Source organism: Columba livia, chromosome 8 (genome assembly GCF_036013475.1).
Source record: "Columba livia isolate bColLiv1 breed racing homer chromosome 8, bColLiv1.pat.W.v2, whole genome shotgun sequence".
NCBI lineage: Eukaryota > Metazoa > Chordata > Aves > Columbiformes > Columbidae > Columba > Columba livia.
The window spans coordinates 4,696,115-4,711,219 of NC_088609.1; the positions used below are offsets into that span (position 1 = coordinate 4,696,115).

General features: G+C 47.3%; 1 protein-coding gene across 18 annotated transcripts in view; it reads right to left on the reverse strand.

Moving 5' to 3' along the window:
• The window catches only part of ST3GAL3 (ST3 beta-galactoside alpha-2,3-sialyltransferase 3), a 194,705-nt gene that overhangs the window by 7,308 nt on the left and 172,292 nt on the right, over positions 1 to 15,105 (reverse strand). For 12 of the 18 annotated variants that reach the window (XM_065071592.1, XM_065071605.1, XM_065071601.1 and 9 more), the window contains 3 exons: positions 9,826 to 9,972; positions 6,408 to 6,555; positions 5,929 to 6,110 (listed from right to left, as the gene is read on the reverse strand). The exons of 1 other annotated variant lie outside the window; for it this stretch is intronic. In XM_065071592.1, the coding sequence (XP_064927664.1) occupies positions 5,944 to 6,110; positions 6,408 to 6,555; positions 9,826 to 9,972 (462 nt within the window). In that variant the 3' untranslated portion in view covers positions 5,929 to 5,943. Of the gene's footprint in view, positions 1 to 5,928; positions 6,111 to 6,407; positions 6,556 to 9,825; positions 9,973 to 15,105 lie in introns of those variants that run through there. 5 more of the 18 variants (XM_065071602.1, XM_065071603.1, XM_065071608.1 and 2 more) reach the window with 2 other exon arrangements.

The window sequence follows — 15,105 nt, forward strand, 5'->3', positions numbered from 1 at the left end:
AGACCAGCTCTACCTTCTCCCAGCTCCACCAGTTGCATCCGGCAGGCAGCCAGTACAGCTTAGAATCACAGAATCATTTAGTTTGGGAAAGACCCTTAAGATCATTGAGTCCAACTGTTTGTTTCGACTTGTGCAAACAAATGCACTGCTTGTATGAGGCCACAGCCGGAGTAATGAACTTCTGGGAGTTCCACTAGGAATGTCCCAGGAGGCTCCAGAGCCCTTCTTGCTCCTTGGGGATCAGGCTGGGATTTCCTTTGCTTCAATCTCTCTATGATGAGTAGATGTTTGCTCTTTTCAGTGGAGAGAGACACAGCGGGAGGAGAGTCGCTGTGCAAGCAGATGCGCCGTTATGGCTGTCCATCCCAGAGAGGTGACAGTGGGTCTGAAGTGTGATCGTTTGGTCACAGTTATTAGATGAAAATTTATCATTAGTTTACGCCACCTTTCAGGATTATGCAAATACAGCAGCCCCAAACCACCTGTCCTTTTTTTCTTGATGACTCCACGAGGAAGCACAAAACATCTTCTGTACCTTCAAGACAAGCCAAGTAGAATATTTTAAAACTAAGAAAAAGGTTCAGAGACCCACCCAGGAGGAAGGTAAACTCCCCATCTGTAATCAGTTACAACCGGGAATGCCTCAGCTTCAGAGCACATTAGTCTTATCAAGTAATTGCAGTATCTTAAAATACGGGAAGATTAAATCAGAGAGACTGAAGTAAACGAGGAATGCATTCAAGAAAAACAGCAAGTTGCTAAGCAGGTTTCTCACTTCCGTTACATCCTCTGTATTTGTCCGAGTCAGCAGCATTTCTCCCCAAAAACCTGCACAGAAACCACGGCAGCAGCAAGAAGTGCTACTTCGCTAGTAATAGCTGGTTTCCAGTCTCCCCTGCTGCTCATTTATCTCTGCCTTTAACCTGCACTGCCTTGTCTCTGCAGCTGCTTACTTTTCATGATTTTGCCTTGCCCACACCCCTGCTCTGGTCCCGGCACAGTGACCACCCACACGGGGTGTTTTATGGACACTCCTGAGCCACGGTTTCACCTCCCAGTGCCCTCCCGTGACACCAGTGCCCTGCTGTGACACCAGTGCCCTCCCGTGACACCACTGCCCTGCCTTGCCTGGGACCCCCAGTCCCCTCGGGACGTGGCAGCACCGCAGAGCTCCCCGTCCCACCTGCACCCCTTGGGAGCCACACGTGTGAAACAAAAGGGAGAGCTGGGCACCTTTGGCTTTTCATGTTTAGGAAAGATTTACTCACAGCTCCTTTAAGCCCAGTCATTCTTACACCAACTTTAAACAGCTCTTTTATCTCCTGCTTATTCTTAATACATACAGAGAGAGCAATCGTATCTCTTTCTCAGTCTTCATTTCACCAAGCTAAACAAGACATGTTTTCTTTTTCCTTCTAACAGAAGAGGCTGTTCATTTCCTCTATGAAAACTAGGAAATTTCCTCGAAGTATCGTGGCTTCCTCTGTCCCTATTGACTCCAAATTTCCTTCTCAGGAAGCAGAGAGAGGGCTCATAATTGCTGCAGGCAGAGGCAGTTCCCTGTCTACTAGAAGTCCCTTCCTCAAGTCTTTCCAGAGATGCATTTGCCTTTTTTTTTCCCCAATAACAGCATGACACCTTGAATTACTCTGTGATTTATTCACACCTATCTTAGCATTTTTCTCCTCTGTCATTGCCAAATACAGCTTTCCCAGTTTAGTGTCAAAATTTCTGTTATTGCCCCAAAAAGCATGACCTTCCACTCTTACTCTTAGGTTTCATGCCACTCAGTTTACTCCAGTTCTCAAGGTGCTCCTGGTCTTCCTGCATGGTATTTTGATCCTCCTTTGTATTGACCACACCTGGTCTTGTATCATCACAAATTCCACTTGCACACCATTGCCTTTTGTGCCAGAAATCATTAAAGCAAACACTAACCATGACCTCCTGTGGGGAACTCCCAGCTGTCCATTCAGTGCTCCTCTTTGTGTTCTCCTTCAGAGAGACTATTCACACACAGGTGTTGCCCCAAACCGTAGCTTCTGAAGCTTAACTAATAATATCTCACACAGTACAGTATTGCATGCTTAACTCACCTTCACACAGATCGAGTTAATACACTTCCTCTGTCCCCAGAGTTGTTTTTATTTTATTTTTTTCTAGTCAAATAAAGATATTGAATTAGTTTTTGTAACCTGCCTTTGGTAAACCCATATTGTGTTTACTTTCAGGATTTAATTATTCTTTCATATAAACTCTGCTCTGAAGTTCTCAATAGTACCTCTGAGGTCAGATTAATAACAGGTCTGAATTTGACAGGATTATTTTCTTTACCTTACTCCCCTCCCCCCAAAAAAGAAAGGAAAAAGAGGTATTATGTCCACTACAATCTAATTCTGTGGAACCACGTGTAACCTGAGAGATTTATTGAGGAACTTTTCCTTGGAACTCGCAGTTTAATTGGCTCAACAGCAGAGCGGCTGGAACAGATCTCAGGCTCTCATACCCAGTGTATTAGCTTCAATGGCTTCTGCCTTTCACTGCCGATTCAGTCATTTTCTATTAGCTTCTCACCATAAGCCACCCTTTCCCTCACATCCATCATATCACCCTTATGGAGGCAATATATTCATCCATGTCATTCCCACTTTGGCTCTTTAATCCCTAAACCTTCTGTGTCCCCCACCTCCCTGGATGCCACAGCCCTGGTAATTATTTCCTTGTTTCCATATTATTAGTCTGGCAGTGGGACAGTGCTTGTTTATTTTCCTTTGCAAGATCTAATTCAGCCTGACTTCTGTCAGTTTCTACTTTATCCTTCCCAACCATCAGGGTGAAGCCTCCTCACTGCTGATGCTCTCCCACTCCTCTGCTATTTCTAACATCACCACGAAGCAGTTGCTTATGAAGTTACATCTACAGCCTTTTCCTGCCAGTTCTGCCCTTGCTGCAAACACAAATTGAGATAATTTTTCCACTTTTGACAAAAAACAACCCAAACCAACCAACCAACCAAATCTAAAATCTACAATGAGTTCACAAGCTCTTCAGTGCATCTTTTTTGGTAGCCCATTCTCCTAGGCTGGCATAAATTCAGAGAGGTCAAAGTCTACACATATGTCCCAGTCCCACTGAGCTGAGCGCCACCTCTCAGGCTAGATACAGCCCTGCCTACCAAGCTCCCACCTTTCGAAAGCAAAATCTGAGTTATAAGATCCCTTCTGTTGCCTTTTTATTTAATTTAACCATGAAGTCATTTCATCAAAGGCTATTTCCTAAAATGTCCCTCTGCAAGGTCTTCATGCCTGCTACAAACAGCTCTGAAGGGCCATCAGCTCTTCTTGTGCCCTCACAGTTAGTGAGAAGAGCTGCGCTACCTAATGCATCTGGGGATCCCTGGACTCTCCCTTGACAGTAATACTGGCTCTGACTGTGCATCCATGACAGTGGGACTTCTGGTGGCACCTGGCACCCCTATGGAGGTCTGTGTTCAATGTTGGGATCAGCAGCCGGGCTCTAGCACACCCCTGTAGATCTTTCACTGTGTCTTTTTGCAGAGATCTTGTCCAAACCCTAATTTTGCTTTTTGCCCTCCTACAGCCTTAACTTCCTCGCTGATGAGTGCACAGTGGTACCCCACGAGTGTCACCGCCTTTCTGTTATACTGAACAAGGCAATACCTGTGTTCTGGTCATGACTGCTACCCTATCCATCTTTTCCAGATTTCTATTACATAGACACACAGTCGTTATGCACAGAACAGCATGCGAGGCCTTCGTTCAGCCAAAACGCTGTCAAACAGGTGGCTTTTAAACAAAGGCAAAAATGTATAAACCTCATCAGTCATCACTGCCGGCCCCAAGAAAAAGCATTGCCCTTTCAGAGGTCCCCCTGCCCCAGCTCCTAACCTCCCCCTCCAAAGCTGACCTCCATTTCAGTCTGCACCATTCCTTGTACTCCAATCGCAATTCATCAGCCAGGCTCGAATAGCTGTGTTTTCAGTCTATAAATCACAAAGCTAGACATCTGCCTGGCTTTCAAAGGAGTTTTGTTCTTCTTGCTGGCTACCGCAAACTTTAAGGTACTTGGAGGCCTGAAGCAGCACAACCGCCCCCTCCCAGGCAACTTGCGCTGATTTAAAATGCAAAGGACGGCTTCACAGAGCGAACCCAGATGATGATAAAGGACTATTGTTTGTGCTTTTACAGGCTGAGACTCCAAACGTGATGTTTGCAGATTATTCTGAGAGACAGAGACAAAGTTGTGTGTCACTGCATGCTGCAGGCCACCTCCCCTGGCCCCGGTGACAGCCCTTACACCGGCTGAATTAAGAAGTTTTACAAGATGGTGTCCTCCAGCATCCCACAAAGACCTGCCGGGGAAGTGGAGCGTACGATCAGAAAGAAGCCATCAAAGGCAGCTGTGCCACCTCCCCCTCGGGTCAGGCAGAGTCACTAAGTGCCAGGCACAGCTGTATCAAAGGAGCTGACACCTCCAACATCATTGACACTGGCTCTTGATCTGCTCTTACTGTGAAAAGGAGACCTGTCAGCAGCTCCACCGCGCCACACAAACGTGGCTCTGGGTGGACAAGGGTGGTTTTTAACCACACATTCTCCATTTTCACCAAGCGCGTGAGGCAGTCTGCAGCCAGCTGCTGAGGAGACAACTTGGGGTGCTCCCTGCATGGCCCCCGAGTTGACGTCTCGCTCCTGCAAGAAATGACCAGCAGACCGGAGCTCCCCTCTGCGTGCTGCCAGGCTCAGGGCAGAGCCCACGGAGCAGGGGTGCTGGGAGCCAGTCTCGCGCTCCGTTCCCATGATTTAGCACAGCCTCTTGCTCTCTCAGTTTCATAAACTCCTTACAGATATGTTTTTACTATTCTAAACACTGTCACGTTCCCATCCTGAAATAATTTCTGCCTGATACACTAGCCTGCTTTGCCCTTAGCAATGAAGGTCTATTATAATGCTTAAAGGCAGGTTCATTCTCTTTTTTTTTTTTAATCTGGAAAAGCCTTCACTATTTTAAAATAATTCCTTTTTCCTCACCTCCATTTCCATGTTTCCTTCACTATGTCCCCAGTGGATCTGACACTTCCACATTAATAGAAGACAGCGACCTGTGATAAAAATACACTTGCATGGAGTGCTTGGGCAGGAAGAATTACAGGACGTGAGCAAGAAATAAAACTACAATAATCTACATCAAAATTCAGCTGCGAGGGACTCATTGCCATGAAAATAGAGACAAGTGAACAGACACCTTGGCAAGGACTATCATTTTCTATACAGCACTCATGGAAACAGCCAAGGGTCAAAAGCTGCTGCAAAGTTATTTGGAATAGGGGAAATAGTAACTGAAGGGAGATGACACTCTTGGACATTCTGCATTTTGGAAGTTAAAACAAGAGAGACAGGATCAGAGCTGAAAAATCACCTGTCAGAGTTCACACAACAGCACTGGGTCTATTGGGCAGTGGTTTCCCAATAACAGAGCAGAGAACAGCAGACTGCATCCATACTGCCCAGAAAACCCCCACTGAAGTGCCAGCCTGGGACTCAGCACCCCCAGCCACGATGGAGAGAAGAGGAGAGACATGGCGAGAAGGTGCTGGGCAGCAGAGCTGGGATCAAGAGGTGTTTTTGCAATGCAAGCACTGATCTTCCAGCTCATAGCCTGGAACTGAAAGCACCGCACCAGTGTGCTTCCAGCTCTCCCGAGCACGAGTATGAGCAGAAAAGGCTCTTCTCCACTACATCTGCCTGGACATACCCTGGTTGAAGCACAACAAGCTACCCAGGACAGAGGGTAAGGAAGCCACCCAGGACTAGACCAGAGGAAATGTACTCCCATGAGCATTTGCAAGCACAGGAGAATTCATATGTGCTTTGCCTCCATACCAGGGTCCTAAGACCATATACCTCCCCCTGACTGGTAACATCAACGAAGCTGCAGAGCATCCGCCTCCTCACAGAGCCTCTTCCTCTGGAGCGGGAAACGCCTGCCCAGCCCTTGGCAGCTTGAGGTGCTGGAAGATGCTGTGGAGAGGCAGCTGCCTCCTGCGGTAGCAATTGTGGCACAATCTTGCACCTCGAGGGCTTTTACCCCTGTGGGGAAAGCAAAGACTAAGCAAAACTATACACTGGGGCTGTCTGTTTTGTCTCTTGGAAATTCAGCCTCCAGTCCCAAAGAGCAACAGGAAAAATCACATTCATTTCCACAGAGATTTTATCACCTCAGTCTTGGCATAGGAGAGGCATCTCCGCCCAGCTGTGAGCAAGCCAGCGCAATTTGCTGGCTTTTTTTTTATGTAATCAGAAGAAATTCCTCGGAGATGAGTCACAGGGTTTCAAGGGTGTCCAGAGAGATGTCAAGCAGTCCTCAAGTGTAAATCAACAACACACCTTGCAGAGAGGATGCGCAGGCACGTTCCCCCTGCGGACACCAGGCAAGGGAAGGGGCTCGATGGATGTTCTCAAAGAGGCTCCCGTGATCCACACACACACGTGTAGCACCTCCAGAACCAGGACACTGCTGGTGTTTACATTTCCTCTGTAAAGATAGTGATGGTTTCAGGGTGGAGCTGGAGTGCTTCCCTGCAGCTGCTCTCCAGGCTTGAGCGCTGAAGATTTTTGGTCATTCAGGCTGGAGGAGCTCGGTAGTCAGGGAAAATATATGAACTTCAGAAACAGAGGTTCTGCCCCACCAAAGCCTGGTCAAACTGCAGGGGTTCCTGCCTGGTATGTTTGTTATGGTGGAACAGCTGCATCCCATGGCCATTGTTTCAGTGCTGTGATGCTTCTAAATTAAGCAAACCTTTTCCAGTCCCCTACCCAGGAATGACTACTCCAGTATAATTTCAAGGCAGAGCCTGCTTTAGCGGCTCCTTAGAGGCTGAAACGCAGAGGAAGACCAGGAAGAACTAGACCTGAACACATTCCCAGAGTTCCAGCGTAACACTGAGGAAAATGCTGTGGATGCTCTTGGGGTGTCAGAGCAGATGGAACACACAAAAGGCCTTGTGGAGCTTGGCTTTGGGTCAGTCTTTCACTGATACCAAGGGCAAGGTCTGGCACAAGGTACTAACACAGGCCAGCCTCCTGATTTGCAAAGCCCATGCAAGTCTCTCTTCAAGCAGGGTGTGCAGGGCACTTCCAGTCTAGAGTGGGGCAAACAAATCTCCATTTGTGCATCCTTTGAGGGCAACTGCAGAAGACACAACCCAACTATTATGCCCTTCACCTTTCAACTTCACCCTCAGGTGACTAACAATTACCAGCTACCATTAATATTAAATGGGAAAGAAAGAAACACAATCCTCTCTCTGCTCTTCACATTCCACAATATCACAAACAATTTGTCATATTGGGAGGGGCAGAGGCAGGAGAAGCATTAATTATTGATACTCGGGAACAGATGGCTTTTCTTGTACTAGGGCAGTGAGATGTAAGAGGAGCCTGTGGGTGAGGATGTGAGGATTAGATGGGCAGACACATATCAGATAACCAGCCTTGAAGTGGAACAGGAACCTTCCTCCTAGAACCTGCTCTGCCGGACTGCAAAGCTTTCATCAACAGCCCCAGCTGAAGGAACAAATCCACTGACATCTGAACTAGTGAGGCTTCACGAGGACCTTTCAACGCTCCCTCACCTCCATACAGAACACCCTGGACACAATGACTGATAGTTTCCACACAGCAGAGCCCTGCCAAACCAGGCACTGAATGGTCTCTCTAGGAGACCCTACAGGTTGTATTTCACCTGTTCATCCCCATCTACTGCCCTGTGCGACAGGTTTATTCCTGAGACCACGAACAATGTCAAGAGTGACTCCCTCCTGTTGTCCACTGGCTTCTGCATCTCATGCAGGGTGCTGGCCTCCAGAATCAAAGATCCAAGTGGTCTGGACCAGCAACTTCTATCACCCAATTTTTTTGCCAACTTTTCCTGTTGATCCCTGTGAGGATCAAGAGCAAGAAGACTTCACTCTTGGCAGCTCCTGTGGGGGTGTCCTTGACGTCAGAGACACCTATCAGGTTATAAAACAGGCTTGGCACATGAACTGCTGTGAATGTCCCCATGTCCAAGAGTGGACCATGGGACTGGTATCCTTACCAGACAGAAGGAACAACTGGGCAAGAGTGATTCTCTACCCAAGGCAGCTCATTCACCAGAGTGGACACAAGGGGAACACAGGGACAAAAGATTTTCCTAAGAGTTTCGTGAACAGCTGCACCCACTGCAGGAGCCTGGCATCTACGTCTGTTTTCACTCTAGCGTAGTCACGTCTCTGCTGGAAGACTAAGGAACCGGCTGTACTGACTCAGACCTGGGTAGCCAAGGGTCACATCTCAGGCCCTGGTTACAAGCAGATGCCCAGGGAAGAGTCAGAACTGGGCAAGCTGATGTGATACCTCTTCTACTACTGCAAGAACCATATTCCTCAGCTATTTTCTGCTCAGGGATTTCACAAGCCAGACGCCACCTCTGTACACACTGACTCAATTCAGCTCTCCTCTCTGGAGGTACCCCTTAAATCCTGTAAATGGGCACTCACTCAATTCTGCCAGCCAGGACAGATTAAACCCATGGTTATTCCATTGAGCAAGGCAGAATTTCTTGCTACCTCCACAAGCCCAGAAGGTACCTCAGGACCACCATGACCAATCCCTTGGTAGACCGGGGACCTCCTCACAGTCTTTTCCAAAACTCAGTTTGTTCTCTTGGCCTCTGCTTAGAGGTTGTTCCAAAGCCTGACTACTCTGATAATTAGAAATGGCTTTCTCGTTTCTTAAGCTGATTTCCAATTCCTCTCAGTCTGCCTAAGGTCATGCAGTTTGTAGCCTGTGAGAGTCCTAAGACCCATACAATCTTGTGATTTGGAAAATCACAATTTCCCAGCCTCCCTCCTGGCTTGACTCAACGACAAAGTGCTTGAGGTGAACAAATGCTAAGTGCCAGGAGACAGTTACTGTCCACCACAATACAATAAGTGTTGTTTCCCCTTTTTAACTGCACCTCTTTTAACAATGTGGAGTAGGATGGAGAAATTTCCCCTACCTAGAAGCCAGTGAAGAGGGGGAAGCAATCTTAGAAAGACCTGGGCTACGACAGATTAGGCTCTGCCAAAAATAGCAGAAAACCTTCCAACTACCGAAGCTTTGACCAGTGTCAAACTTTGCTCGAGTTTGGTACAGGAAGCAGACAGACCTGAAAGTGTGTCTTTATACTGCGGCATTATACCAACACAAGAGCATTTGTTCCTCTAAAAAAGCTGTTCATCTTGCTGTGACAATACCAGCAGACGTTTCTAAGGTACTCCTGGCTTTGGAGAGCAGCCTCCACAGAGCTGCAATGTGTTTACACCAGCTAACTGCTGCCCAACAGTCAGCTGAGAGCTAACGTGCACAGCTAACCTCGCCTCCCCCATGTTTCACAGGGAGCAACTAGCAAAAGAACCCTACAGATCAGAGAGCAATGCAATGGATCACAAAGCTGGAGCAGGCCACATCTTTTCGACCCCAGAACAGAATTGTTCCCTTTCACCCTACTCAGTATTTCTGTGGCTCTTTTTCCTGCTGCTCTGAGAAGAAAGAATCACATTATATACACATTCCAGAGAACTTTTCCCAGCAGAAATAACTGTTTTTAACACACATCGCACTTGGGAGAATGTCTACAATTTTATGGGCAAATGCCTGGGTGGGCCCATGTTTTGACCCATACAGGAAGGCTGGAAGTTGACATCACCACCCGTCAGGCTCGGGAGTCGGGGCGGTCGGGGGGCTCGGGAGGACGACGTGCTCGGCAGGAGCTCCCTACCTCTTTGATGGCAGACATCTTGATGTTCTCATAGTAGTGCAGCGGCGCATTGGGTGAACTCATGTCATAGCCAAACCCAGCTACCGCCACCTCATCACAGTTGTGCAGCGCCATGGTTATTGCTACGCTTCCCAAGGTGGGGATGTTCTGAGAGGAGAGAAAGCAGGAATGGAAGTCATTAGCAGGTTGCCATTTATACAATGAAAGATTTCCTCTTATTGTCTCTGCTCACAGGGGCGCTGCTGCTACTAAACAGAAAATCAGGAACAGGGCTATATCTGTACATCAGCTGCCCGATGCCAGCTTGCGGGGTCAACAGCCACCCAACTTGTTAACAAAATCATATGTTAGCCAGCTTTCTGCAAAGCACCTAAAACAAGAGCAGCAGCTCTTGTTTGAGGTTCTATGACCAGACTCTCCAGGGGACTGTTGCACAGCAGAGGGATTAATGAAAGTGGTTGGACTCCCATAATTCTGCCATCCTGAGAACGGGGCAAGCAGACAAGCTGAATCACGGTGGATATGTTAGTCTTCTGAAATTAAATCAGACATGAACACTAGATTTCAATTCTATGCACATTACTGGCTTCCAGCTAGGTGAGGGAGGAACACTTATCCCAAATGGGTCACCACACAGGAGCAGAACTGCGGAACAGTACAAAGTGCTAATTTTACTGATGGCAAATGCAGTTTAAGGAAGCTGTTCAACAGCTCTGGGAGATGGGGAGATCAGGCAGAGCCCATCAGCAGTGTGCACAGAGACCCCTTTCTTTGCCCAGCGGCAGCTCCGCAGGCAAAGGGCGGTCTGGCCTGTGCCATAGCAGGGACACCCCAACTGTCCTCTCCCACCTGCTGACCTGCCACTCACACCAAAGTCCAGCCTCAGCCCGTCCCGGTTCATCTGGCTACTGGCAAGGCCCCGCGACAGCGGTGCTGTATGGCCACAACTCCTCTTGTGCCTTCAGATGAACACGGCTGCTGCGACAGACGGGTGTTTCCAGTGTAAAACCCTAGCTCACACACTTCTCTAGCTCCCCTTTAGCCGGTGAATCCAGAGGTAGCTTTACCCCAGGGGCTAGGGAGAGGCTGAGAAACCCACCCACATATCTTATCCTTATTTGTAGAGCATCTAAGACTGCCATATAAAAGCGTCACAAATTCAGAGGACATGCTCATCCAGCCACCAAGAGTGACAGCCTCTCAGCAGAGATGTAGAAACCAATTGCACGCTTATATTTTGCATTTAAAATGGTTTACTCTGAACCGGTAAGAAATGCTATTGCAGTTTACCTCATGTTCGTAACAGACTGGGAATACAATGTTTGGAGTTTCTGCTTCTCATTCAAAGGAACCGGCTTTTGGCAGCACATTACCTTGCTCACTTCTGATTGCCTGACCAGTCCCACAACCAACATTTTCCAGCAATGAATCCACCCATACCCTAGCTGGGAGCACAACCCATGTGCTATGGACAACTACAGTGCAATGGAATTGTACTAATGTGAAGACAAACATGCAAAAACTGCTTATGGTCAAGTCAGTGAGATGTTAAGTTCAAACATTTGCAGTTCAACTGTAACAGGGCACATTTGCAATGAAAAGACCTTACTACATCCTCCTGTGACAGCTCCAGAAGTTAGGAAAAACAGAAGAGTCATTTTGTTCTCACTGTTTAATATCAATTAATACCACAAACAATAATGTTTTTATTCTGGTTGCTTTAGTTAATTGTTAATTCACTGTTAGCCATAAAATATCAAGGATGAGTTTAAAAAAATTGGAAAAAGTTTATTACGCAACAATAAGAAAATTTCCCCGAATTCCAAAATATGCAAAAACATCCTGTTTTCCCAGGCATGGCAGTTCAAATTCAGATATTCTCAGCTTTACGTTTTACATAGGAGATGACATTTGGATGTCACTGGAATTGCATCAGCTGGTAAGTGGACTTGCCACAAACCCCTTTCCCTCAACTGAACTGTAGTTACAGTGTCCAAAACACATTGAGTAAATGGTTATGTCCTTGAGAACGTGTCGCTGTTGGGAATAAGATGGCGTTAACGCCACCCACACTTACACTGGGCCCATTCCCACGGTACAGCTCCAGGGAGACTCAGGGTCTTCGCCTGGAGGGAATTTCACTGGCCAAGTTAACATTTAAGAGCTAACTTTCTAATGTGAGTCTTAAAAACCACAGAGAATTAATCACACTACCCAACCTTATGGGAAGACTGCCAAACCACCATAACTTTCTTTCAAGCATGTTCTTATTTCTGTCTGGAGAATAACAGTGAACTTGCCTTTGGTCACCAAATATCTGCCTGACTTTATGTGTAATACCTCCAACAGTCTTTATGGAAAAATAGGAGATAATTTCCTCATCTGTTTCTCTTCTTCAGTAGTTCCTGACATGCCAGTACCTCAGTATTGCCTGCTTCTCTCTCAAAAATTATTAAAATACCAAAGACTTCCTAGTATCTCAGATTGTAGTAGGTATATCTGCTTTCGCCCCTACAACTATCAGAAATTCATATGGTGTCCTTAGCAAAGTAGTTTTGTGTTGCCCTAAAATCACATTCAGAAACTGATAATCTGATGGCAGTTTTTAATTAAATTATGCCTTATTGACGTTAGCGCCATTTGATACTATGGTAGCTACAGCCTAGTGCGTGCGTCCCTCTTGAACACAGAGATTTGCAATCATTCACACCTTCAGTGCTGAGATGCAGCCTCATGTCCCATTGCTGCAGGACCACCTAGAAAATACTCTAAAAAAGTATTATTCCTGCTATTCACTGAGGGCAGTAACTCTTAGGGTCGCATGGGGGTGCTTGCAGAGAAAACACCCTTAGTAAACGGCGTGGATAAAAGCACCTGCTAGAGAAGAACACGAATACAAACTGTGTGTGTGCACTCACTTGCATCTGGATCAAATACAGATAATTGGGCATTCGCTCCAAACTGCTTTTGCGAGAGAAGCAGCAGCCATCCTACAGATTAAACAGTAACTGGAGAATTAGAGAGGCTTGATAAGAAAGGAGCCAGCTTGAACGGAAGTATAAAAGAATCCCGACTGCCAGTTAACTACATGTCATTAGTAAGTCAATATGGTGCTTTAGTCCTGATTTGGTTTAAACTATAGAAACTGAGCAGTTTTCTCCTGTGACAGCCTGCTGACCTTCTGCTTCTCCTTCCCTCTGTTGAAAAGGAAGCACTGCCTCGCATCCAGCTTGCGGCATGGCCAAGAGGAGGCCCTGTAGGATGTAGGGATGTGTCCCGGGCTTTGCCACGGAGAAGCCAGCTCAGCAGTGTCATTAGGGAACAGAAGTGTTCCCCAGGTCCAGAGGAAAGGGTTCTCTCCTCTCAGCAGAGAAGTGGCAAATCAGTGGGGACATGTATCAGAGAGAGGAAATGGTTATAATTATTCCTTGGCTGCATCTACACAGCTTCCAAGCTGTCCTGACTGTTCACAGGCATATAAATTAGTTTTGCTACTAAGCTCTCATCCAGACCTAATGAACCACATACCACCTTTGAGGCAAATTGTGGGACAAGTGGCCCCAAAAGAAGTCAGGCATCGCAGACATGGATGTGCCCAATCTGGCTGGCTATGTCCTGCACAATGCGTCAGGGCTATCTCAGCACACACACCCTCGTGCCGTGCCCCAAAGAAATACCAAAGCAACCACCACGCCTCTTGCATTGAGTTACGAAAATATAACTCTCTCAAACAACTGAGCAGGCCTCCTGTTATTTCAGGCCATTGTTAGGAAAAAAAGCCAAAATCCCAACAGGAATAATAATCTTGGGTTGGAATAGCTCAAAGCCTGTCTTCCTGCTCATACAGCCCTCTGTGTGCCTGGATATTCCTGTACCACTAAGCAATGCCTCTTTCAACCAAATGATTGAAGAACGGCAGCCCAATGATGGCCAGCACCTAGGCAAACTTCCCAGGATGCTGTCTAGCTGCACTGAGCCTGGCCAGGGCAGGTTAGACCATGGCATGGCCATCCTCAGGGGGATGCTGATGGGGGCTGCCTGGGCTGGCCATGATGAGTTTCTGATTTGAGCTGGTGCCTACCAATTGGGGAGATTGTGAACGACAAGACCCCAGAGAGCACTGACAGTCCTCTCCTCCTGACAGTTCCCTGCCAAAAGCATTGAACTCGGCCTTGCAAGCTCTGTACCTGCTGTTGTGTCTCACAGGTGTCTGTCCCAGTGGGTACCAGGTTCAACATCCCTTCTCCATCTCTGGTAAACAACTGCAACGGCAACCTCCCTGGACAGTGTGGTCAACATAAATTGACAGTCCACATCTCCAAGCCCAGCCTGGTTGGCTGAGCCCAAACATCTGGAAAATGTGATGCTCCTATCTAATACAATGCTCCCCGGGGACCAGCCCTTCGCCTGTTCCCATTTGAGAGAACACAGCAGACTGACAGACACACCAGAGATGACACCGAAAGGCTGTCTGACAAACAGAAGCAGCAAACACAGCAGTGGTGAGCAACATGTCACCACAGCAGTGCTGAGCAAAGTCTGCCTGTGCTTTGGGAGCGTGGCTCCTCCCAGGGGCCCACTGGCACTTTCCTCCATGGGTGAGGAGAGCACATGCACGTGGATCCTGGGTGAGAAAAGCACAAAAACAAGAGAGGCAAAGATCTCTGTCTTGTGCTGCATCAGAGATCACTGCAAACTGTGTGGCACAAACACAGCCAGCCTGCGCCACCAGGTCAGGGGACCAGAAACGCCTTTAGCAGTACAGACAGAGGACAGGTTCTCCTAACTGCTCCTGCACTATTCTCTGCTGCAAGGTGAAAGATAAAAGGCATTGCTCAAGACACTGCTGCTTCATCTTCCATTGGTCCCCCTGAAGAGGCTTTAAAGACTGACTTCTATGCACAGAAGAAAGAAGCCAGTCAGCAGAAATGAACACCAGCCCACCTCTGGACTTAATGGAGGCTGAGCATCACCTCATGGACTTGTGCTGGAGATCCCGTGCTGGTGACCGAACCGGTGGACCGTAACTGCTTTTTGCTTGGTGCATGTGAAAAGCTTTCGCTGCTTTTCATTCCATGCCCGGGTCATTCCTGTGTCACTGCCTGCTGGACTAGAAGGAAATGACTGCTGTAAATCTGTTTTTAGAAATATTTGACTCCCTTAATATGTTAAATGAATTCCAGTTATTTATGGGATTTTACTTAGCTCAGGGTAAGGCATATTGGATTGTCCAGAATATTCCAATTGTTAAAAAGGGTAAGCATGGCTAAACTGCCTACA